This window comes from Aythya ferina (genome assembly GCF_964211825.1).
Source record: "Aythya ferina genome assembly, chromosome: 6".
NCBI classification, from domain to species: Eukaryota; Metazoa; Chordata; class Aves; order Anseriformes; family Anatidae; genus Aythya; species Aythya ferina.
Window position 1 is genome coordinate 41,072,692 of NC_140303.1, and position 25,517 is coordinate 41,098,208.

General features: G+C 54.1%; 1 protein-coding gene and 1 long non-coding RNA gene across 7 annotated transcripts; one reads left to right on the plus strand and one right to left on the minus strand.

Moving 5' to 3' along the window:
* Nucleotides 1-5,319: 5,319 nt before the first annotated feature.
* On the minus strand, nucleotides 5,320-16,284 carry NR4A2 (nuclear receptor subfamily 4 group A member 2). Of its 2 annotated transcripts, none has more exons than XM_084523670.1 (9): nucleotides 16,147-16,284; nucleotides 11,274-12,843; nucleotides 10,363-10,485; nucleotides 9,228-10,093; nucleotides 8,478-8,607; nucleotides 8,303-8,391; nucleotides 7,523-7,725; nucleotides 6,949-7,127; nucleotides 5,320-6,842 (listed from the first exon to the last, which is right to left on the minus strand). In XM_084523670.1, exons 4-9 carry the CDS (start codon nucleotides 10,089-10,091, stop codon nucleotides 6,586-6,588), a joined length of 1,722 nt encoding a protein of 573 aa, XP_084379796.1. In that variant the 5' UTR covers nucleotides 10,092-10,093; nucleotides 10,363-10,485; nucleotides 11,274-12,843; nucleotides 16,147-16,284; the 3' UTR covers nucleotides 5,320-6,585. The 2 variants fall into 2 exon arrangements, with proteins under 2 accessions (XP_084379796.1, XP_084379795.1); XM_084523669.1 differs by having other exon boundaries at nucleotides 8,228-8,391.
* A 138-nt stretch (nucleotides 16,285-16,422) lies between these two features.
* LOC311438986 lies at nucleotides 16,423-24,344 on the plus strand. Of its 5 annotated transcripts, none has more exons than XR_014694483.1 (4): nucleotides 16,423-18,141; nucleotides 19,062-19,231; nucleotides 20,840-20,936; nucleotides 22,000-24,344. It is a non-coding gene; the product is annotated as an uncharacterized lncRNA (long non-coding RNA). The 5 variants fall into 5 exon arrangements; XR_014694484.1 differs by having other exon boundaries at nucleotides 22,413-24,344; XR_014694486.1 differs by having other exon boundaries at nucleotides 16,423-17,080; nucleotides 17,328-18,141; nucleotides 20,840-24,344.
* The last annotated feature ends 1,173 nt before the right edge of the window (nucleotides 24,345-25,517 follow it).

Below are 25,517 nucleotides of genomic sequence, written 5' to 3' on the forward strand. Positions count from 1 at the left end.
CACCTGGGGGGACGGAGCTGTCACGGCGGCTGACAAGAAGTAAGTGGAGATGAAAACAGGAGAAATATCTGGGACGAAAAAATGTCAGACCTTACAAACTCGGGGGCAGTCTTAAGGAGAATAACATTTAGAAGTAATCCTAAAGAATTAGCCATGTCAGTGTTAAGGAAGAGTGATCGCTCCGTTAAGGTACCGAATTACCTGCAGAACTTCCTGACAGGCCTCTCGCAGCGACAGGCACTGGCATCTGCCCACAACGAGCCTGGTGTGCTGCTTCTGTGCAGCAAAGGAACAAAGATTGCACTTTTTGTTTCAAAATGCTAGCACTTAGAGCATTAAGACATCTCGGTGGCACGCGGGCACAAGCACCAGCAGTGCACAGGCACAACCCCTGCACACCGCAGCACACCGCAGCCGTGGTTGGGCCGAACTTGGGGGCTCGTCTGCTGGCCCCAGGCCTGATCACTGTGACCACTGCCACGTCCACCACCCAGAGGGTTCACCCCACTTTGCTTGCCAAATGTCCTGGCTCTTCTCTGCCTTCCAACTTCATGCTGAGGATCACTGGGCTGAAACTAGGGCACTGCTGGTGATCTGAATGGTGGGCCCTGCGTATTTCAGCAGCCGTCCCAGTCCTCCCACCACAACCCGAGCCCATCCCAGGCTCAAGGTGACTTTCCCTCCCCGGAGTCGGGACATTTCCAGAGGGGCTCACGGCAGCACTCGCTCTGCCCCCAGCACGGCTTCTCCTCAGTGGCCTTTTGAGCTCTGCTGCAGAGCTTGTCGCTTCTCTTTAGTTCTTCCTGAAGAAGCTTGAGGGTTTCTTGTTGTAAGGTATGTACCTTAACCATTTAATAAGGATGGGCAATCAACATAGGCCTAACGTTTTTCCTTGCCATACACTACAGCATGCATCTGCGATATCTCACCTTTGGGCCAAATACAAGCATGTTACCAAATCCAAATCAAGAACTGGGTATCTGTTTTGGTAAGTAAACACAGGCACCTTCTCAGCATTCAAGGATCACAGGTCTCAACTGTTTTTACACGTTTTGTTGGAGGATGGGAACATACAGATGAACTTTTTGCCATTTATTTTACAGCTGGATTACAGCTGCATTTTATTGTCTGTAATTCTGACTGGGTTATCAAAGTATGCCATGTAATTCACACGTGACATTAAAATGATAGAATAATTAAAATTTCAGATTGATGTCTCTGTAAAAAACTAAGTTGGCTAAGAAAAATTAGCTAAGTAATATTATTTATTATTTATTAACATGAACAAGCCCATATGCCTTTAATAAGATATGCAGCAAGCATTAAACACTATCTGAGCCAGTGCAGTAGAATGGATTCGTTCTATTAAAGCCATTACTTCCATCACCAGATCTGAAGCACTGCGATTTAGAGCATTAACCCAGCATACACATCAACAGCCACTGCCTACAGGAAAACAACTGCAATAACCACAACTGCTGCGAGGCAGAGGAACCAGGCTTCAGTCCCACCGAGGAAATTTACATTAGAAAGCTGTGTGTATCCACACAAAAGTTGTTCAGGTATCATTTCTATCAAATAGAAACATATATCTATATTAAACTCTATCTGCATCCCGACAACCACTTAATTGTTAAAGAGGAGTAAAATGGTGCGTAACCACAACACCTGCCTGTCACTGTGAAAGTTCTCCTGCCACAGAGAAGGTCCTCTCAAATTTACCAACGAGACTGGCTTTCATGCAGAATACTGTGTACAGATGCAGGTAAAAACTAAAAATAATCTAAGTATGAGGCCTACTCAACAAACGAATTGTGTACATTTATCCAAAATTTGCTGTAGCATCAGTCATTCAGTAGTTTGGCACACTCTCCATCTTGCAGAAAACATTGCATTGGAAAGTCAGGCAATCACAAGTCCTCAATTTCCAGATATATAATCACCTTGCTGAATTAAGTGCCGCTGTCTTGCTAGTACTGTAATAAGCCTAATATATTTATATTGCATCTACATTAAGTCCTAGTTATGCAGAAATCCCTTGCCTTCAGATTTTTACAAATCTGTATGCCAGACGTGCCTCTTTTGAAAGAGAACACAAATCACCTGTTTTGTCAAAATGAGCTCTTCTGGTTATAGTAGCATCACATTAAAATGCAATAATCCCATTATTTACCCAGACACATACTTTGAAATCAAAAACCAAAGCTTAAGTTTCTTTGCAGACGTAGCCTTCTGCCTCCCACCCACCAACCCACACCCCAGTGATGTGGCAGAGGCTACTATTTACTGCAAAAATTGGGGAGGGGGGAAGACAGGAGGAAATCAGAAAAACAGAGAAAGAGCACACCATATATAAAATGTCAAATATGTCAAAACATTCATGAATACCAACATCTCCCTCCGCACCATAGCCAGCTATAAAGGTTACTTAGGGCTAACGTTTCAGCAAGTGCAGATTATGCAGCAGTGGGTTTACTAATACATAAAAAATCACCTACAGGTGCGTCGGATGTGCTTTTATGTATGCAGCCAGAACAGGGATTTCTACCACTATAGAAAAGTCAGAAGGCTAAAATCACATAAAACGCGCATTTTCTAGCTTTGACTACCCTAGACATAAATTCCTGCTGGCTGTTCTCTATGCATGTGACATATGCAATGAGGATAATTAGGTAAAGGGCTAAGAAAGCAAGTGTTGCTGATTGCATTCCAAAACTAATAAAGCTCTGCGAGGGTGTCATGCCTACAGTAATTCATCTTTCCAATACTACGTTCAGAAAAGGCAGTTTCAGAATATGTCGCGACACTTTCTTGTCCCTAAGTCACCAATTGTGAATTCCATCAGAATAACTGCAGACGAGTACAGTTTTATGGAACGTGAAGCATAACACATGCGAGGCATACATTGTACTATCCAGGCCCTCAGATAAATGAAGCTTAAATTAAATGTCAGAAGATGAATACAGTGTACTGTATTAGCAAACACCTGACCTGAATTCACCCCCAGTTTGTTTGTCAAGTTTGTAAACTCTAACATGTTTTGGAAAATTATACTTTAGCCCAGTCCTCTCACCTTTCCAGATTAGACACAGAAAGGTGTCCAGCACTGGAGAAGGGAAGAACAATGAGACGCTCCGCAACGTGACTGAGCGGGCTTCACTGGAAACAGAAATAGGTCTTTTGGATAAATAAAGCGAGCAGGCTCCACTCATATGCATTGGTGCACTGAAGGAGTAGCTCCTAGAAGTCAGTGCAATTGTACGAGCAGCAAAGTTATGTTCAAACCAACGCAGCGGCCTGACAACAAACTAGAAGAAAGGAAATGCTGAGGGAACAAAGCAAGACGGTTTTGTCTGCCTTCCCACGCAAGCCATGCAGAAAAGGCAGTAACAAATTTAATGATCAGCACGGAGCGAAAATAATTAATACAGTTACTAATCTGGAACACTCCGCATCTAAAAGTGAAATCTTTTACTAACAAATCCTACCGACACTGCCATTTCAGAATTCCTCCTTCAGCTCCATACCCTGTGCTGAACTTCGCTCCCCTCGCCAAGCTGTTCCCCCGCTGTCCCCAAATCCTTCCCGGGAGGGCAGCGCAGCCCCCGCCGCCCTTCCCGGCCCGGTGGCGCCCAGCCCCGAGCAGCCCCGAGCAGCCCCTGCCCGTGGCCGTGCCCCCATCGCGGAGCCCGTACCTCCCGGCCGCTGCCCGGCGCAGCATCGGGACCGCTGCTGCCCCTGCCCCGGTGCGTGGGGCTAAGCGGCTTAGGAAAGTTCCTGCAGAACCCCCTGGGAAAGTATTTAGCGAAAGCCTGAAGAGCAATTTCGAACAGGTGGAGCCTTCGCTGAGGTGTTAAAGCCTCCGCGGCCCCGGCCCCTGCAGCCGGCCTCCGCCCCGACGGGACCCCCGCACCGGCAGCAGCCTGCCACGGGACTGGGATTCCTGCCCGTGGTTACCACGAACCCATTGCCCCTCGCCTGACAGAGCCGTAACATCCCTTCCCCGACAAACCCCACGGGTCCGTTTCATCGGTCACGCCAGCACCAAACAACGCCGGCGGTCCCGGCGCAGCACGGCTCGGCCCGGCACAGCACGGCACAGATCGGGTCGCGGCAGGGCAGGGCACACCCGGGGCTGCCCGGGGCCGGGCCGGGCTGGGGAAAGCATCCCCGCACGGCGGGGGGCTGCGGGGCTCCGGGAGCGGGCTGCCAGCGGCGGGGAGGCAGCGGGGCCACGCTGGGGCAGGCCGGGGGCACGGTGCCCACCTTGGTGGCCCCGGGCACGGCGGGGGGAGCCGCGAGCAGCCCCGCGGCTGACTCCGGGAGCCCCCAGCTCCCCGCCGATCCCGGGGCCGCTCCCCCGGCTGGGGCCGGCACCTGCGGGCGCTCTCCCCGGGCCGCCCCTGCCCGCTCCCGGAGCCCCGACGGCGCGGCCGCCTCTGCCCCAGGGCCGCCCGTCCCCGCCGGGCAGAGGCTCGGGGGCTGCTCGGGGCCGGGAGCCGCCGCCCCCCGACGGGCAGAGCGGGGCGGCCGCGGGGCCCCCGCCAGCGGCCGTGGCTCGACGGGGGCCCGGACCTGCCCCCTCCCGCTGCTCCTGCGGGGCCGGCACCGCGGCGGGCGGCTGCGGGGCGCATCTCGGAGGAGAGGTTTAGAAAAGGCTGCGGGGTGCGGCCCCGCGGGCACCTCTCGTTTCCCTGACGCAAGAGGCAGAAGTTTCCAAAATTCCCAGGCGGGCCCCCGGGGGTTTCATTTCCGCCTCCCCCCGGGGCCCGCCGCCCCCGGCCCCGCCGCCCCCCCCCGCTCCGCGCCCCTCCGCAGCCCGCAGCGCCCCGGGGCCGACACCGCGGGGGCCGGGACGCGGCCGCCGCCCGCCCCCGGCGGTCCCCGAACCGCTCGGAAAGTTTCTAAGCACGAGCTGACCGCAGAGGATCCCTGCAAAGCCGGCTGCGAGAGGAGCTGCCCTCCGCCCCGAGCAGCTTCCCCACAGCCCGAGGCCGCCCCCCCGGCCCCGCGGAGCCGCCCGAGCAGAGGCGGGCGGGGAGCCCGAGGGGCCCCGTGCAGCACGGGCAGCCCTCGGCTCCTGCAGCGCAGGGACCTGCCGCGATAAAAATCCGCGAAAGGACCGACCTTTGAGTCTCAGGCGGTCCTCTCCGTCCTCCCGCAGCCGGCGAGCTCTGCCGCACGCGTTACTGAAATGAAACCGCCCCATCCATTCTCCTTTGCAGTTTAATACTACATTGTCAGAGTCTACTCTCCTTTATTTGCAATGGATGCTGGTGTTGGCGCTTCTCACTTAGACAGAAAGAAGACGAAATTCTATTCGTTTACATGTTTTATTGTTGTAAACATTAAAATTGTCTTTCTCAAAGAAAGAGTTATCAGGAAAAAAAAAATCAGCGTTTCTAACTGTCATACACCATAGAAAAAAAGGCAGTGACTTGTATAATGTGCCATACTGGGAATATACAAAGAAAAATACTACAGAATATGGCAATATTAAAAATATTACTCGAACATAAAATAATATATTAACCGACAATTTTAGACATAAAAAAAAAATAAATTCAAAGTGCTCAGTAATTTCCAGGGAGTTATGTATATTATAAGCACTCTGGAAACAGTCAAAAGCTGCTGCATGCAAGATTTGTTTAGCTTTAGACAACAAAATAATCAAGATATAAACTTCTTTTTTAATCAACATCAACAGTACATACAACACTTACAAACAAGGAATGTCGGACGGTGTTTACAAACACTATGTGTCCCTTTGTCGAGGATTTCGGGTTTTGTAATACTTGTGCCCACCTATTTTACAATTGAGAAAATGTTTGAAGCTTAGATAACTACCAGTCTTTATAAAAGCTAACAGACTACATAGTGTCTGAAATACTATTTATAGAATATAGACATTACTGAAATAGCAAGTGCCTATAACATTGTCACCCTAGAATCATCGTGCCTTCCTTGTACGGAGTCATTTACTTTTCTTTCTCTTTATTCTCCTTTTATTTTATTTTTTTATTTTATTTTTTTGCAAATGCTTTTAGATTTTCTCTGTAATTCTTTAGAATTGTTTCCCGTATTTATTCATAAATAGGCACAGAATAATTTTTAAAAAGCCAAACTGCATCTGATAAATTTACAAGCCTTTGCCTTCTTTAATGACATGCCACCCACAGAACATTTAGGTTTTCTATATATTACAGCTTTCTTTTACAGCAGAAAACTTTAGTCTTTAGGAGGGTGAGACTTGTGGGTCACCTTAATACTTTGTCACCGTTACGAGTCTTAGCTGCGCACCTGGCGTTGCCAGATAGGGTCATCTTTTTAATCAGAAGTCCTTAATAATAAATTCATTTATAAGCTGATAATAAAAAGTTTATACCATGGTATTTGTGTAGTCCATGATCTGCATCCATGATGCCCCAGAGCCAAAATGCCCCTTCACGTTCTGCCTGCAGGAAGTTAGCAACACTTTTTGGGATGGGAATCTGGCACCCAAAGGTGCTGCCTTGTGCCCAGATGAATTCCCCTTCAGACAGGTGAAGTTTCTTTTAAGTTCAGTGTAAGTGCATGGGAAGAGTCTTAAAAAGGTAAAGTGTCCAGAAAAAGTTTGTCGATTATTGCTGGTGGTGGCACCAAATCTTCCAGTTTCAGGTAGAAAATGCGCTGCAGCCCCTGCGTGCAAAGCGTGCGAAGTTCAGGGAGCTTCCCCAAGAGTTTGGACAAATAATTGGGGCGATTCAACCCCCCGTTATTAAAAGTCACATGGTCTTTGAGACAATTTACAATCTTGTTTTGAAGTTCTTCCACCCTCTTGGGTTCTTTAAGCCCATGCCTCTCTGCAAAAGACAAGGATGCAGGACATTACAGGTCTGACACTGCGGGGAAGGCAGGAGGGGAGAGGAGCTGCCTGGTGGCGCTGAGCGAAAAAGAGAGGGCACTGACCTGTCACCATAGCCAGGGCAGCGATGCAAGAGAACGCGGATATGTCGATGTTCATGTTTTGCAAGTTGGAGGAAAATTCAACAATGGAATCAATCCATTCCCCAAAGCCCCGGACGCACTGCAACCGGTGCAGGACCACCCCGTTGCAGAAGATAAGCTTGCCCTCCACGGGATTTGACCTGGAAGGAATATGACAACCCCAAAATGAACAGATGAATGAGTAAAAGAAACAAATAGATAGAAAAAGAAAGGAAAGAAAAGCATAAAGGCAAAGAGAAGAGAAAAAAGAGAAAGCAAAAGGAAGGGGGGAAAGGGAGAGATAAGAGAGGAAGCATGAGAGAGAAAGGTAAAAAATAAAGAAAAAAGAAATGGACACGTTCAAAAAAAAAGGAAAAGAAAGAAAAGGGAAGATGGGGGAGAAAAGCTAAACAACTAATTACTTGAGGAGCAATAAATGAAGGATTTAGGAGGCACCTAATTACCGAGGAGTTAATAAAACGCAGATCAGTGGACCTTGAAAGGATCTGATTTCATAATCGCCCAGAAGTTCCCCCCTCGGATTTTGGCCGCTTACCTGTAAGCCAGCCGCAGCACGAACAGCTCCAGGAAGGCGGATTCAAAGAGCAGGTCTTGGTCTGTTTTGGGAAGGTCGGTGAAGCCGGGAATTTTTTCTGCCCATCCTCGGATGATCTCCATGGAGCCGGTCAAGAGATCATAGAACTGCTGGATGTGCTGAGTGTCATCTCCGCTCATCTGGTAGTCAGGGTTAGCCTGGAACTGGAAATTCATTTTAAAAAGCACTTAATGAGGTTCTCCAAAGTATATAACCCGTGAAATTGCTAACCCCATTTCTAGTAGGGGAGCCAGGTTTTTATAACAATTAAACCTCTCTCTGACCAGTAAGGAAATTAGATGTTCCAGGGCAATTAATTCAATTAGGAACGGTGCTACGAGGTCGCTGCTTTAAATATGCAAATCGCCGTTTCCGTGCAGGCTGCAGCCAGGGCCGCCCCGCGCGGGGAGACGGCCGCGTCTCTGCGCAAAGCGAGCGGCAAGCCAGGGGCGGCGGCGGGGGCCGCGGGGAGCGGCGGCGGGGCCGGCCCGGCACGGCTCGGCCCGGCTCGGCCCGGCTCGGCTCGGATGGACCCGGCACGGCTCGGCCCGGCCCGGCTCCCGCCCGGCGCCCCGCGCACCCCGGCGGGCAGAGGCGCTGCCGGGCGGGGGCCGCTCCCCGGGCGGGCGCAGCGAGAGGTGGCTCCGCGAGCTCGGTCCAGCTTACCCTGGAATAGTCCAGGCTGGTCATAGCCGGGTTGGAGTCGACATGGGCTCTCACCAGCGCACTGATCAGACTCACCGGGGGAGAGGGGGGAGAGGGCTCCTGGGGGCTCTTCGGTTTGGATGGCAAGCGACCCCTCCGGCCTTTTAGGCTGTCTGTGCGAACCACTGCAAGAGAAGCGGTGCTCAGCCCCCCGCCGGGCTCGGCACGGCCCGGCCCGGCCCGGCACGGCAAGAGGGTCGCCGAGACTCACCCTCCTTGACCATGCCGACGGCGAGGCACTTCTGGAAGCGGCAGTACTGGCAGCGGTTCCGGCGGCGCTTGTCCACCGGGCAGTTCTTGTTGGCCAGGCACACGTACTTGGCGTTCTTCTGCACCGTGCGCTGCGGGACGGACCGGGGGGACGGGGGGACGGGGGGGACGGGACGGGACGGGGACGGCGGCGTCAGCCTCGGGGGTCGCAGGTGCCGCCGCCCCGCCGGGCTGCCCGGCCCCGCTCCCGGCCCCACCGCTGCTTTTTTCCCTATTCCTTTATTTCCTTCTCCTTTTTTTTTTTCCTTCTCCTTTTTTTTTTTTTTTTTTTTTTTTTTTTTCCAGGGCATTTAACGGGAGAAAATTGCTAGCGTTAACATCTGAGCTAACCCCGCAGCTCCTAGCAGTGTTTTATATGCCAAGAGAAGGGAAGGAGACGCTCAGTAAATACAAATCCGTGGGCATTCATATTATTTACATTCCTTGGAGACCTCCTCTATTTAAAATGATAAGATTATTCAATCAGGATGGCGAAATAAAGAGATCACTTAATTTGACCACAGGGAATTCTGTTCCACTCGGTTAGCTCACACACAGCTCCCTGTCCTGGCCAATCTCGCTCCGGCGGGCAGCAAAGCAACCCGCACCCTCAGCTCCCCGCGCCCCCAGGCTCCCCGCGCCCCCGGTCCCCCGCACCCCCGGCCCCTGCCACCCCCCGCCCTTAGCCCCCTGGTCCCCTGGCGCAGCTCACCTTGAAGAAGCCCTTGCAGCCCTCGCAGGTGCGCACGCCGTAGTGCTGGCAGGCGGCGTTGTCCCCGCAGACGGCGCAGAGCCCCTCGTTGGACGGGGAGCCCCGCGAGGGCGGCGAGGGCACCTGGCTGTCCAGCAGCTGGGGAGCATGGCCCAGCTGCAGCCCGGGGAAGGCCATGGAGGGCTGCTTGCGGATGGGGTTGGGCACGGCGAAGGCCTGCCCGTCCACGCCGTGGTGCGCCCCGGCCGGCTCGGGGTTCATGGGCACGTGCAGGGGCCCGTCGAAGCGCATCTGGCAGCTGGAGACGGGCGTGCCGGGGGGAGACTGCTTGAAGGAGAAGAGCGAGAGGCGGGAGACGGGCGTCTTCCGCTGCTCGATCATGTGCGTGGTGGCCACGTAGTTGGGGTGGAAGTTGTGCAGGGAGCCGGGGTCGTCCCACATGGGGCCGTGCTGCACCTGGAAGCCGGGCGTGGAGGGGGTCGGGGGCGACGAGGGCTTGTAGTACACGGAGCCCGAGTGGGACATCATCTCCTCGGACTGGGGGGGCAGGTGGCCGTGCTGCTGGTAGCTGTGCATCTGAATGTCTTCCACCTTAATGGAGGACTGCTGTCCGGACAGGGGCATTTGGTACAAGCAAGGTGGCTTCACGTCGTAGCTTGTGTTGTAGTTGTCCATAAAGGTACTGAAGCTGGGGAGAGAAGTGGTGGCAGTGATTTCAGTGTTGGTGAGGTCCATGCTAAACTTGACAAACTCTGGAGTTAAGAAATCGGAGCTGTATTCTCCTGAAGAGTGGTAACTGTAGCTCTGGGAGGCTGGGCTGGCTCCTTGCGGCGAAGACCCATACTGAGCCTGAACACAGGGCATGGCTGGAAACGAAACAGGGCAACACAGGCTCAGCCCGGACCACTGCGCGCCTCGTGCCCGCGCCGCGGGCCGCCCGCCGCCCCCGCCCCGCGGAGCGCGCAGCCCGCCCGGCCGGGGGGAGCCGCGGGTGTCGGCGGCCCCGCTGCGCGCCCCCGGCCCGCCCCGACGGCGCGGACCCCGGATCCCCCCCCTCCCCGGTCCCCCCGGTCCCGCTCGGCCGCGGGGCTCCCGCGGAGCGCGGCGGGCAGTGCCGGGCAGGGCGCTCACCAACCTTCAGCCGAGGGAGAGGCGTTTCCGAGGGAACTAAAGGCGGACAGCGTCGGAGTCCGGCGGGGAGCGAAGTTTCCGCGATTTTAGCAAACGGAGGCGGACTCCAGCCTGCCCGGTGCGCTCGCTGCAACACACACACGGGGCGCGCGGGTCAGGGCTGCGGGGGGCGGGCGGCGCTCGGCACCGGGCTCCGACGGCACGGCCCCGGCAGGAGCCCCCAGCCCCGCACAGCGCCGGGGACGGGCTCGGGCAGCGGCGGCCGCAGCCGGGGCTTCCTCGGGGCCCCGCCGAGACTTTCCCAGCGGGAGGAAAACTTTCCGGAGGCGGGCCGCCCGGCCGCTCTGCCGCTCCTGCCCTCCCGTTCCCCGGCGGAGAGCAGCCGCTGCGGTACCGGGAGGGGCAGCCCCGCGGGGCGGGCGCGGAGCGGGGCCCGCGGCACCTTCCCGTGCCACCGCGGCGCCCCGGCGAGGCTCGCAGCCGCCGCCCGGGGAGGGCACGGCTGACAGCAAGCGCGGATTAATTCAAACCAGACGGGAGCCGCAGCCAGGCAGCCCGGGCTCTCCGCGTCACGCCGCCGGGACAGACTGGGGGACGCGCTCCCGGGGGCGGCCCGGCCCGGCCCCAGCGGGATCGGGGCTCTGCCGGGACACCGCGGAGCCCCCCCGGACCGGCCCCGGCCGGGAGGGCGCCGGCCCCCGCGGCACGGTGCTCCCACGGGCGCTCCGCGGGCGGGACACGCGTGCGGGGCGCGGAGCCGCCGCCACCCCCGCGCCTCCCCCGGCCGCCCCCGACGGCGGCGGCTCCGCTCCGCGCCCCGTGCGCGGAATCCCCGCGGGCAGTGCCCGGGCGCGCGGGGCCCGTGCCGGCGGCGGGCGCGGGGCCGTGCGCGGGGCTGAGCGCCGCGGGACTCACCGGAGAGCGGAGACCTGCGCGGGCATCCAAGTGCCGGGCGGCGGTGGGCGCGGGGCGGGCGGCGCGGCGGGACACGGCACGGCTCGGCACGGCTCGGCACGGCCGGGCACGGCGGGACTCGGCGCGGGGCAGCGGCGGCAGCGTCGCGCCGTGCGAGCGAGGCGGTCGGAGTGGCCCTTCCCCGCAATGTGCCTTTGTTTATGTGCGCTCCGCATCGCGAGCCAACATGCACCTAAAGTCCCCGAGCGTCAGCGCGCGTCAGCGCCGCCCGCCCAATCAGCCCGCCGCGGGGCCGGCCTCCCCGCTCCGTTGGCCAGCGCTCGCTTTGGTAAATTTCCGACGTGACATCACCGCCCGCCGCCGCTTAAGGTGGGCACGGCCGCTCGCGGCGCCCCGCGGGCCGCCCCCCGACGGCACGGGCTGCCCGCCCGCCGGGCGGCGCTCCCCGGGGCCGGGGGGGGGGAGAGGGCGGCGCCCCCCGACGGTGCCACCCGCGGCGCTCCGGGCACCGCCCGCCCGCTCCGCCGCCTCCCCCCGACGGCCGCCGGCGGGGCCGGGCGCTGCGCGGGGCGCGCAGGGGGGGGCGCGGCCGTCGGGAGGCTCCGGGAGCGCGGCGCGGGGGGCGCCCGTCGGGGGCGGGAGGCGGGCGGGGCCCCCGGTGCGCCCCGTCGGGCCCGCGGCACCTTAAGCGGGGGCGGGGCCGGGGGCGGGGCTGTGGGCGGGGCTCATTTGCATGCGCGCGGCGGCGTCACCCGCCCGCGGCCGGGGGAAAAAATGAGCGCGGGGCGGGGCGGGGCGGGGCGGCGCGTGACGCAGGGGGACGCCGCCATTGACGCAACCGCGCGGCGCGCCAAAAATAGCCCCGGAGGGGGGGGGGGGCGGGGGTGTCCCGGGCCGCCCCGTCGGGGCTCCCCGGGCCGCGCCTGGCGGCCGCTCGCTACCGTCCTACCCCCGACCTCCCTCCTCATCCTCATCCTCCGCACCCTCCTCCTCCTCCCGCCGGGTCCCCGCTGCCCCAGGCCCGCAGCTCCCCCCCGGTGCTCCAGGGCGGCCCCCCCGGGGCAGGCAGGGGGCTGCTCCCCCGTAATAGCGCCCTCGTCGCCGCAGGCACCCAGAGCCGTGTGTCCGTTCAGCAGCGCTTTATTGAGTGCCCTCGGTACAGGCCCCGCGCGCTACGCGTGCCCCGCGCTCCCCCACGTCCCCGCACCGCGGTGCCAGCAGGGGCTCGGTGCCCACCGCGCACCCACTCCCCCCACGGAACCGGCACCCCCGGAGGGGTCAGTGGGGGCCGCCAAGGGCAGCAGTGCTCGGCGACTGGGCAGCGATGCGGGCAGGTGGGGCCCGTTCAGTCCAAAAACAGCACCATGCTTGCCCCCAGCCCAGCACAGCCCGATCGTGCAGGTGGGTGCGATGGCACACCACGATGGCACACCGCGATGGCACACCGCGATGGCACGGGGCTGCTCATCAGGAGGTGATGGGAGCAGCGAGGGTGCAGAAGCACGTGGCCACGCCAGGGCACCTCGGGGTCATCGCCGCCCTTCCTCAGGCTGCATCCCCTGCTGCAGTTCTGCCTGGAAAAAAGAAAAAGCTCGAGTGAGTCCAGCTCCCTCTCCACAGCTCGGGGAGGAGGCGAGTGGCTGTTACACCAGGTCCCGCTGCGGGGACTGGCAGGGGTTTTACAAAGAGCAGAAACCCGCTCCTTGTTCAGGAGACCCGAGTGTGCAAGAGCCCGGCTCTGAACTCTTTTTCCGAGGGCTGGGAGAGGTGCTGCCTGCACACACGGCCTGCCAGCACCACCCGGTACACAGCTCAGGTTAGGACCCGGTGCACCTGAAGCAGCACAGCCCGGACACACAGCACCAACGTTTCAGACACAAAATTCTTCCTTACATAAAGCTCTATGAAGCACTCACACATGAATGGCTTATGCAAAACTACAGTCATTCCCTCTCAGGTTAAATCATCGTGCTCACGCTGGGGATGCTTCTCCTTTTGAGCTCAACCTACACAACCTCCGTGATGCCCCAGACCGACCGCTTCGCTCAGCGCGCATCCAGGAGGATCATTTGCTTGTGGTGGTGCTCCTGCCCTGGTAAGTGTCTGCCAAGGTGTGCCGGGAGGGAGCTGGGGTGGCACAGCTGAGCCAAGAAGCCACAGGCTGCAGGAGCCCCCAGCCTGCTGCTGCCTGCGGGGCCTGCGGGGGCCGGGTGCGGGCAGACAGGGTGCTCCCCCTGCCCGGCTGGGGGCCGGTGTCGGTGCCACCCCACGGTTAGTCCTGGCTGTAATTTCACCACGGTGAAGGAACCTCACTGCACAGACCCTTGCAGGGACAAGAAATACATCTAATTACCATATCCTTAGAATAGATGTAATATAAATTTCATTACTCACTTAAAAGTTCTAAAGTTAACAGCATAAACTTGAAGTTGAGTAATTAAGTAATCCTTATATAGACACTTATTAAAGTATTTATACATATTATCTTAAATCTACATCTATCATTTTGCCAATTAAAATTAGGACTTTAATTGCAATTAAGTAATTTAATTGCCAATTGAACAGCAAAATTGCTAAGTGACTAATTTTAATGCCTATTTTAATTACCAATCATGACTGGGGAGGGAGCTAATCAAGCGGTATCAGAGTAATGATGTGAAAAAAAACGGAGAACAAACATTCAAGACTACATGCTTTTAAAAAAGAACTCTAAATTAAATAAATGCAAACACAATTTTATACATGCGGCGAAATGCTGTATTTCGGTGTCTAAATACACGAGCACAAAGGACACATTTAATTAAAAGGAGCCGTCACTCTTCCCCTAAAGTACTGAAGCCAAAGCGCCCCGCGCTCCCTGGGGCTCCCTGAAACGCAGCCCCCTGCCCGAGTCCTGCGCAGGGCACAGGTCACCAGGCTGAGCTGTCCTGGCAAAGCGATACTTGGGGAAAAATAAAATAAAGCAAGGCACAGAAGCAGCCCCAAAACACCTCTGATGGCTCCTGCAAGGAGAGGCGGTGGTGTTGCAGGCCAGGGGCACGTCTGCACCTCCAGGCCCCCAATGGTCCCCCCAGGGCTGCAAGAGCCTGGTACAGCAGGGTCGTGCCACACCGCCCGCTGTCCCTTCCTGTCCTGCTGTCCAGCTCCCTCTGCCCCACAGGGAGTGCAGGCACACACGTGCACACACATGCACACGCAGGCACACGCGTGCAGAGATGTGCTGTCACCATTCCTGCTGCCCCCAGCAGTGGTTCCACAACAGGTGGATTGCGATCACTTCTGACATGCCAGGGAAGGGCCGTAACCGAGCGTGCTGCAAAAAATAAAACCCCACGTTCCTGAAGGGCTTCGCCTAACTAACCGCTAACGGGGTTTTTCAGCTTGCAGCTCATCAGAACTCCCGCAGAAGGGCCGCACCGCAGCGCACCCCAGAGCCTGCATTTTGGGACACTCCTGACAGAGGCCTGGCTCAGCCACTGGCATTTCCAGCAGAGCACAACATTCCTGTCTCTGCGGTGTGTGAGCACAGACAAGAGGCAAACTGACGAGGTCTAAGGGGAAGTTACGGTGCTTGTTTAAGATGAGGAAGGGCACGAAGCGACTTGTGGTTGCTGCACTCGTGCCTCTATCAGCAGAAGGAGCGCACTGGGTCAGTCCCAGTGACGAAGCTCTGGTTGCCCCGGCCGTGACAGCAGCAGAAGTAGTGGCCAGGCCCTGCTGGCAGCGCTGCAGCCAGAGCCAGCAGCCCGCACGGCAGCACACGGTCAGTGCTGCAGTGAGCACCAGCAGTGACCGCAAAGCACCATAAATCCCATGAGGTGCCTACCCCAAAAGATGCATGAATGCACAAAGCGTGAGCTCTGTTATGTGTCTGGCAGTCCCGGGTTTCACATCATCGTGGGGATGGGTAATGCAGGAGGTGACCGCTCGTTTGGTACGTGGGCAGCTCCACCTGCAGCTCCTCTGCTCCTGCAGCTTCGCTCCTTCCCTCTGGAGGCTGTGGGGCAGCACTGGGGGCCTGTGGGCGTGGGGGCTGATCCTGTCCTCAGCAGCAAAAAGACCTGGTTCTGGCAGTGAGCGTGCCTCCCCTGCTCATCAAACCACCTGCACCCCGTCCCAGCCTGTGTTTTGGGAGAGGCACCGTGCTCCCCCTCAGCAGGGCAGGAGCTCAAGGCCCCCACAAGGTACCTGACATGGGCAGTGTGACGTGGGGCAGTGACTGCTGTGCATCGTGCCAGAACACAGCTAGGGCCAACACCACTGCCCTGTGATGGGGCAGGTTTGTGGCAGGGCCCCCACAGCCGCCCCACACCTTGCTGCCTTTGGGTGCACGAACCCTACAGGCACTGGGATGTGCCCTACATGCACGGGGACAGTGGGATGGGCCCCGAGCGTTCCCTGGGGAGCTTCCACGGCACAGGGCGAGGGGTCACAGGGCGAGCCCTGACGCCGGGGCGAATGCTCCAGGCTGTGTCCCACGGGCACCCCCCGATTTCCCTGCAGGTGCTGAAGGAGCGACTCCTCCTGCCTGCCCTCGGAGCACACCTGACACCGAGATGGGCAGTGCCGGGCGCTACGAGGGTACCACGGGGCTACCACCGGGTACCACCGGGTACCACCGGGTACCACCGGGTACCACGGGGCCCCCCTGGCGCTCCCCCGGCGGCGCGGTGCCCCCGGCAGGGGCTGGTCCCGGCTCGGTGCCGCCGCGCACCGGCTGCCGGCCGGGCTGCGCTCGGGACACGGGGCCGGTGCTGGGCGCTGCGGGGGCTCCCGGCGCGTCCCCGTCCCGCCCGTGCCCGGCCCCGCCGCTGCACCGGGACGCGCCCGGTGCCGGCCCCGTTCCCCCCCCGCGTCCCCGTCCCGCCGCTACCTGCCTGTGCCGCCGGGTCGGTGCGGGCCGGCTCCGGCTCCGGCTCCGGCTCCGGGTCCGGGTCCGTGTCCGGGTCCGTGCCCCGTGCCGGTTCCGTGCCCGGTGCCGCCGCCCCCGCCGCGCGTCAGCGGCCGCCGGGCGCCGCGCTCCGTGACGTCACGGCACGGCCCCGCGGGGGCGGTGACGTCACGCGGGGGCTGCCCGCGCCCCGCCCCGCCCGACGCCGCCGGCGGCCCCGGGACCGGCGGGGACCCCCCCGGGGCGCGCCGCGGGGACCCGGCCCCGCGTCCCGCACACGCGTGGGACGTGCCTGGGGGGGCGCGGGGACCGCAGAGCCTGGCTCCCGTAGCCCCGAACCGGGCGCAGGTCGCTGGAGCCCCCCCGGCAGCTCCCCGTGCCGCCGGCTCCCCCCCCCCCGACGTGGGGGGCTTGGCCCCGGGCTGCGAGCCCCGGCTTGGCCCCTGAGAAATGACTCCACGAGCGGGCTGCCAGCCTCCGGGCCCCCGGGGAGGGAGGCACCTGGAGCATCTCACACGAGCAGAGGTCCCCCGGGACCCGTCCCCAGCGAGATGCTCCCTCGGGTGGGGTGGCTCCATGCAGCCCCGTTGTGGCAAGAGGGCTTCTCTCCATGGCCAACATCACCGACGGCAGCACCCCGCGGTGGGGCTTTGGTTGTGCTGTGTGCCATGATGTGAACATCAGTGTGAGCACCCTGCGCCTGCCTGCTCCCAGCTCGGCCCCTCGCTGCAGCTCGCCCTGCGGCCACAAACCAGCCCCGTGTGGGATGTAACACCTCGCGGGGGCCTGGTACCATGCACGGTGCCATGCACACACAGGGCTGCGCGCCTCGAAGCCAGGGAAAAGCTGGAAAGAACTTCTGGTAGATGTGAACCTGCAAAACTCTTCGCCTGTGTGACTGTGGCTGTTATTAGAGGTAAATGGCAGGGAGAATAAGCCCATTAATGCAGACTGTTAATTGAAAACAGGACTTGTGGAGAGAATGTAGTTTGTAATTATGAACATAGTTATTAAAATATCATTTTGCTTTTTAAAACGCCTGACTCTAATACAGAGTACGAAGCAGTTGCATTTAAAGAAGTTAATTATTTCCAGAGCTTCAGAAAAGGAAGTCTAAGCTGAAAATGATTTACCAATTGTTAAGTCTGTTTTCTAATTATCAGTTTCACAAAGCTGCTGTGGAATACCAGTTTAAACTGATTTTTACTTCCACGAGGAAACGTATTACTTGTGTGCATGTTCTGGTCCCTCCCTGGTGGTTTGCTCTGGGTGTTTCTGTGGCACTGGGTCACACCTACAGGCCTTGCTTCACAGCAGCTCCTGGATAACACCGTAAGCAATAAGCACTGATTTGAGAAAGAATTATATTAAATAAAAATATTTGAACTGTAGTTTAACCTGCACGCAGAACGGAGGAAACACTGTTTGTTTTATCAGCTTTAACTAAATGGGATCCAGTTCTTCAAAAAAAAACCCAAAGATTAAAAATGAAGTAAAAATTGAATCCCATTAATATTCCTACTGAATAAAAATGTATTATTTTGTGGATGGCAGAGCTTTAATAATAAAAGGTATTATAAAAAACCTGGATTGAATATTTACCAGATGTTCAATACAAAAGCCAACAAAATCAGCCCGTATCGATGCGATAAGCAGGAAGAAATATAATAGTTTCCAGATCGCAACATTCCGGTACAAGAAACCATTGGAAAAACAGGTCAATTCTTACATTAGTCAAATTCCTATTAAAATAGCCCATACTTTTCAGCAGGAAAATCTGCAGAAGTAGCCCTATCGACATATTGACACGAGACACAAACACATTGCTTTCTGGCTCACGGCAACCCAGCGCCCCGCAGAGCTCGCCGAGCGCGGAGCTGCTCAGACCTGGTGAAGTTGGGGTGGGCGAGCTCTGCATGACATTTTGTGGGATCGAAGCCTTCGTGACAATATCCCCCACTGCCACAGTCACTCAAGGTATTACCTGACTAAGGCTACACTGTGGTAGGACAAGATCCAGGGAAGGGAACAAACCCTCTCTTGCAGAGGTAGGCTCTGGATAAGGCAGGGTTTAGGCAGGCTTTGGCACCCTTCTCTGGCTGTGTCACACACGGGGCAGAATCTGCGCTCTCTCACTGATGTAAAATCTGCACTGCTCTAAGTTGAATTAGCCTGGATCAGTAGCAGAGCAAGGCAGGGGACAATTTTCTGTTCCCAAGTCTCCAGGCTGTAAGGCTCAGATGTTACTTTGGAGTCGATGACTTCAACATAAAGGGACGAGTACCAGCCCTGCTGTTCCACAAGAACCTAAAATTGCTTTATGAAGGCTTTTGAAGAAATAGTTCTAGTCCTCCCCACTTACTTAACATCACATAGTGGCTTTCTAAGAATCTATTCTCTGTGTTGTAAGAAGATCCTATTTAACGCAGGCTGTTACTGTCTTGTGTGTCTAATTATTGTTCAGCCTTCTGCCAAGATGCTTTGACGCTGCAAGCTCCCAGCAAACACGACTAGCGTGTGAGAAAATGCGTAGACCAGTGAAAACCTCTTTGATAAACCTGAACAATAAAGTATCTGCTAAAGTAGTAAATCTGCATGTCTGTTACACTGTCAAATATACAGGTTAACATCTGGAAAGCGAGTTTGGGGAATTTATTCAGGGGAAAACAGAGCAGGAATTAACTGCATATGCTGGTATATCAAAAAATGCAAACAAAACAAAACTCTTGACTCTGTCACACAACATCCTTCCTGGGATGGTCAATGCCACTGGGACAGAAGCAGCCAGGAGAGAAGAAGGGTGGATTTTGGGGAGAAGAGTATGCAGGGATGCAGAGTAGTGGAAAGGAAAAAGGCAGGAGGGAATTACTGTTTTTAAAAGCCTTGTCGATATTTAGCAAGGTGGAAGGTGCAGATCTACCCACTTTCATTATCAATACCCCCATCAGCGACCAGAGCTTACTTTGATGAAGGAATCAGAGGAAAGCTGGAAAATACCTTCAGATCAAGGCGTGAGTCAAGTGTTGTTATTAATAGCACGCTTAATTCCAAGTGGCATCTAAATCAGGTAAGTCTGGGAAGGTAAAATGAAGGGGGAAAATTGCCGTAAGAGCCTCTGATTAATGAGTAAAATACAATTATCTATTCTCAATGAACAGGCAAAGTACTAAACATTATGACCAACATTTTTAGAGAGCTCCCTGGACACGGCTGTAGCCCAGCACAGCTGCACAGTGGCTGGGGAGTTGCAGTGTGACAGCCGGCCCCGAGCATGGCCCCACTGCACGCACAGCAGGCACCTCTGGGCTCTGCAACAGCCACGGTGCCCTGCGCAATGCAGAGGAAGCCCAGCAGCCTCACCTGGGGGTTTGTTCTGGTAACCAAAACCCTCGGGTTAAAGCATCCGGCGCTGCCAAAGCTCCAGTCTTTGCAGATATCCTCTACGTGCCTCAATACTTTCTAAATCCCTTTATTTAGCTAATGCCTGAATTCCAAGGATGTAGGGTGAGATGGTATGGGTCAGGATCTTGCTCTTTTCAAATACTGCATGTTATTACTGCTTTATCTAAGTTAAGCTCTGAAGTGAAAACCATTCCTTACTCACTGAATTCGAGGCCTGAATTAGCATTGTTTCTGTTGCTCCTTCCTCGTTCTGACTAATCTTAGCATCGTACCCAACGGAAAGTTTAACTTCACGGCCCACTGGAGGAGTTACTGCAACAGATACTGGTTTGTCTTCCACGAGATTAACATGAGCCTTAGTGTGTGATATCCCTCTTAGGAATTTGTTCACTTCAGTAACAGCAATAAACTCCTGTCCTAGGGGTTTCTCAGTTACTCACACTCCTTGCATCCATTGCCAATGAGGCTTTCACTTTGCTCACTTTTTTGTTAACAAAAAAATCATGTTGTCCTCTGGTGTATGATGCTTTTCCAGCTATTTTTAGGTTCGTTTGCTGTACTACGGCTGCCTGGCAGCAGAAGCGTGGCAGGGTGTGATAGATGAGTTGTAGCTGCTGCTCTAAGACAGTACTGGTGTCAAGCTATTTGCACTAGTGCACAGGAATAAAGCGGTTATTCTGATCTTTTTTATATACTTAAACATTACTGAAACAAGATAAATGTAAAGCTTCCAGCTCAAGGGTAACCTAAAACCAGAAATAAAATCCAACTGTATCTTTTGCAAGGGCTACTAGCAGAAATTAGAAGAAATTAGCAAACTGTGGTCATTTAACTGAGGGCACAAAGGAAGATGCTTGCCAGGAAAGGTGTCTGAATTACCAAGGACAAGCAATGGTTTGGATTCTTCAACCATGCTTGAAGCAACTTGCCTCCAGCTAGCAGGAGAGCATAGACAAAACGGATGTCGGACAGAATTAATCAGTTTAACTTCTTTTGTCCACGCAGAAATCAAACCTTTTAGAGATATTCAGAGTCAGCATTATACATAGAGTAAATTGTTGGCTGTGGTAATCAGCAATGATGAACAAGTGTTATTAAGTGCATAAAAAGCACTTATTAATATGAGGCAGCATCTCCAGGTCAGTATGGTTGTATACACTTTGATAAGCTACACACCTCATCCTGTACTGTAATTTATTTATTTCCAAAATATTTGCTTTTTTTTTTTTTTTTTTTTTTTCTCCTGAAAAAACGTGCATGTTTTATATTCCAGACGTAACCTGAAGAACAGGAATAACAGAGAAGCAGCAGACTCTCCTTGCGGAAGACAACGTAGCTCTGGAAACTGAAATGCTCTGTAGTAACTTGAAGTAAGAGTTATGTTTGATTTAAGATGATGAGCTTGAGCCCTGCCTTCTTGTTGTGTAATTTCAGACAACCATAAAGGATCTTAGCTAATATTTGTAATGGCACTGTAGTTCAGATTGGGTTTATGCGCATGTCATCTGATACTTAGCACCAGAAGGTGATGGGTTTCAATAGAGACACATTTGTATTTCCAAAACTTTTCCGGGAACAACAAAGAGGATTTGTTCTGAGAGAGCTCAGAATGTCTCTTCCTTAAAAATGCGATACTTAGCAAGCAAGTGGAAATAAATATATATTTTTTTTTCTTACGTATGTTTCTGCATGCTGGGGACTGAGTGAGAACTGCAGCCGTGGACTAAGGCTCACAGTGTTTAAGTCAATGCTTTAACAAATAACAATACCAGTGTACTTTTGCAGGATTGGGGTACAATATCTTACAGAGCATTGTAACCAGCCATTCTATTTACAAATATAAAATTTCCTGTCTGTCCTTGTGAGAATGCCATGCTGGTTTCCAAATCAGCTTCTGTCTTGGCCTCACAGATAGGACTGTAAATTAAAGCCTATACAGAAAGCAGCAGCATTTAGCTGTCTGGGTGCTTCAGCTTTATAGTCTGTGTAAACCTGTATAATTGTGCTACGCTCTGTCTGTCTTCCTGAGCTTTACAACAACATTCCTATTTGCATCAAATCCTGGAACGTTAATTTTCATCTCTTATTACGCTGAAGAACAGTTGAGGTTCCTTTTATTAAGTCATCCAGACTTCCACCTGCTTCCTGAGGGCTAAATTTGGCTGAGAAAACCATTGTAACATTGTGTAATTAATTTGCCAGTCAAATAATTTCTTCAGGGCTATAATTTACTTATCCGTCTGCAACCCTAATGAATCTCCCAGTTCAGAGCTTTAATCCTGTTTTCTGCCTTTTTATCTCCTTTTTGACTCGAACTTTCATAATTCTCACTATTGAATGGGAATAACAAAAAGACAGCTAAATATTTAGATTCTGTAGTACGCATTGCATGCCTGGGAACTAATGAAACACTTCCCTGCTTTACTCCTCCAGTTCTGGCGGTCCACCACATCAAATAAGGGAGTTAACTCAATAAAAAGTGGAGATGTGAAAATACAGGAGAAAAAGTGATTTGCATTCGGAGGACTTAGGACTGTAACTTCATTCCAACTCGGTGTAGCGCATGTGCAGAACTTCCTCATTGTTATTCTGAGCACTGTGTTCCCTGACTAATGGGACCAGGGAAAAACTATTTGCTAAGTGCAAAAGTTGGCAAATTTTTGAGTAGTTTAATTTTGCAAATCACAACTCTGTCCTGTTTTTGTTGTTGTTTTGTTTGTTTGGTTTTCTAACACATTTATTGTTTAAAAAACAGTTTGGTTATGTTTCATAAGTAAGTAGTCAGTGTGTTGTTCATAAGCTCTGTAATTTGTCACTTTGGTTATGTTTTCTCTGATCTCTGACAGGAACATTTTTTGAAGGAGGACAGGAATGCTAAATAAGTTATAAATAATGCCAGAGATCTGTGAATAGTCTGCACTGACTCACCTGGGTACTCACAAACGCATGGACAATACAATCGTGTGATAGAAGAAAAATAACTTTAGCTGCATATTTATAAATGTCTGGTGCCATTAAAACAGGCTCTGGCAATAAGTCAAGACTTCTAAGAGACAGTACGCAGCCCTTCAGCACCAAAAAATTGAGAAAGATGGCCCACACCGAGACTAGAGATCTTGTTCAGGCCAGGCAGCTTTGTGACTGTGTAAAACCATGGACGTGGATGGGTGAATGGGATCAATGACATGAACTATCTTTGCATATTTGTTTTATGCTGCTGTGTTTTAGTTCTGTATTGTATTGAATTAGTGTGTTTATTTTAAGAAGGAATTTTGACTGCAAACATTTAATTCTGGGAACGAGTGCAATCATAGGAAACCCTATCAGAAAAAAATGCCTCTCCCCTCACAGCTTTATTGGAATCGTTCTTCTGAAGTCTGTACGTTGGTAACTTTGAAACTGAGCTCTTTTCAGGCTGGATCCATGGAATCCATCAGCCTGGAGAAAAATTGCTGTGGAAAATAGGGAGTGAACTTAAACGTGTGTTCAATGAGAATTGATGAAAAATGCAAAAACATGATCAGATTCAATGAAAACCATATCCTCAGGGACAATGAAGGCCTCCGTTAAACGCAAGTACAGTTGGTGAGGTACCAGGAATGAGTTAATCCCACTAAGAAACGCAAGAGGAGGGACGGCCAGATAACAGAGTGACATTGTTTTTCCCTGATGTCAGCATAGAAACCCAAACACAAAGAGGTGAATGTAGTCCTATGAGAGAGCTGTTGAGAAAGCTGAATGTTGAGTTTGTGCCGAGGCATACAGCAGAATTAAAAACTACTCCGTGCAAGATGACAAAGTGTTTCCTGGAACCAGAGGCTGCCTCCAGACATCTGGACAAGACCAGGGCTGTGCGGACAGTCAGGATCATGAAATGCGTGTGCAGTATCACTGGGAACTTTATTGCTCCTACGGCAGCAACAGCTCTCGATTTCTGCTTTCTGAAGTTTTAAGAACATGCAGTGTTGGTAGGCTTGAGTTCACCACTGAGGAGATTTATGGCTATAAATGGGTCATTTTGATTTACTGTATAGTTCAGTGTAAGGCAAATTATTTCCTCCTGTAGGATCCACGTGTTGAGTCTTGCCTGAATACCTCGGTTTATTCCTTATTTGTTAGGTGGTGGTCTATAGGATATTTAGATCTAGCAGCGATACAGACTTTGCTTCACTATAATACAAGCTGCACATAAACTCTTGCACAGGCAACACAGGAATATTAATTAAATGCTTGCTAATATGCTTTGGATCTGTACCTGCTCTTCTCAGCAACTTGGATGTGCTCTGCTGTGACCTGCCTCCCAAGGAGGAAGTTTCACAGGTGGGTTGTTTGTCCATCAGAGCAGCCATCCATAAAGACACAGTAATACCTGCATTTGTACCACATTTGTTTTCTGCTATTCTAAGATCTACAGAAGGCTAAATTAAAGGAGGAAAAAAAAAAGTTTTTAACAGCTTTGTGCTTTTATTTCAGGGAGTGTTGTCAACCTGCTCTGCACCTTTAACTCAGTCCTGTGATGAGCCACTGTAACTCTGTGCCCTGTGCTAAAAGACAAGGCAGAATGTGAGCTGTTGAGGTTACAGATTTCAGACTGTGGCACCGGAGGAGCAGTGCTCAGCGGGCAGTGCTGAAACTTCCACGGCTGCCTGTGGCAGCTTGTTGTAGTGCTAGAAATTAAACACACTCTGGTATTACGTGCCGCAGTGTGGATGCATACTGAGGGCAGAATAGTGCTTGCTATGGGGACAGACAGCGCTCAGATCCTGAAAACAAATCTGGAAGGCGTGTGGGACCAGGCAGTTCCCAGTAGAGCTAATGGAAGTTGCTGGTTTTACTGGGAATGCACAGCCAGAAGAGCCTGAGTGTTTTTTTTGTTTGTTTGTTTGTTTGTTTCCTTTTAGTATCAGGGCTCTGTTTTCACCATTTAGGCAGGAACAAGCCCAGGAGAGGTGCGTTTTATGTTAGGCTGTTATCTGGTCACTCAAGCTGACTCAGAGGCCGCAGACTTGTTAGGGAAACCCAAGGTAACAGGAGGCGGTGCTGACACGATGTGTGCGGTAACACACGGGACCGCTGCGTGTTGGCAGCCCCCTCGGCTACCGGGCCTCGACCCACGGGGCCCTGGCGGCTGTGGCGATGCCGCCAGCGGGGGCGCTCGGGCCCCGTCAGGGCCGGGCCGGGGCTCCGGGTCCGCGGCCTGGGGCCCGGCACCGGGCCTGGGGCTGGCGGCGCCTCAGGGCCCGGCCCGGCCCCGTCAGCGCGCGGCGGGCCCGCCCCGCCCCTCTCATAGCGCGCGGCGCAGGCCCCGAGCAGCCGGGGATGTAGCTCAGTGGTAGAGCGCGCGCTTCGCATGTGTGAGGTCCCGGGTTCAATCCCCGGCATCTCCAGCGGCTTCTTTTTGCAGAACGCGTTCCAACACGGCTCAGACCGGGCTCCGCCGCTCCGCTTTTTGCCCGCCGGTAACGGAAAGCGCGGCGAGGCTGAGGGCCTGCTGGGGCGTTAAAAGCGAGCGGCTTGCGGCGACACGGAATTGGAAAAAAAAAAATAAAAAGGACGTTGCATTGGCCGGGAATCGAACCCGGGCCTCCCGCGTGGCAGGCGAGAATTCTACCACTGAACCACCAATGCGCGCTGCGAGCAGCCCCCGCGCTCCGTCCTACCGCACCCTGCACCGCGCGTACAGCCCTGCTGCTGCTGCTGCTGCTGCTGCCCCTAACCTCACCCCTACCGTGAGCAGTTCCACCCCTTATCCCCACGATAAAACACTCCCAGAAAGTTAGCCATACTTGTATACATTTTTCCTCTAACAGATTAAAGAAAAACTATAAATCTGCATAATAAACCCAGCATGCTTTACATGTAAAAGCCTGCAGAAGCAGCAAAAGGGTTAGGTTTGTTCCTCTACGTTCCTTACGTTGCCAGAGGAGGCCACCAGTTACAGTAGGAGATGG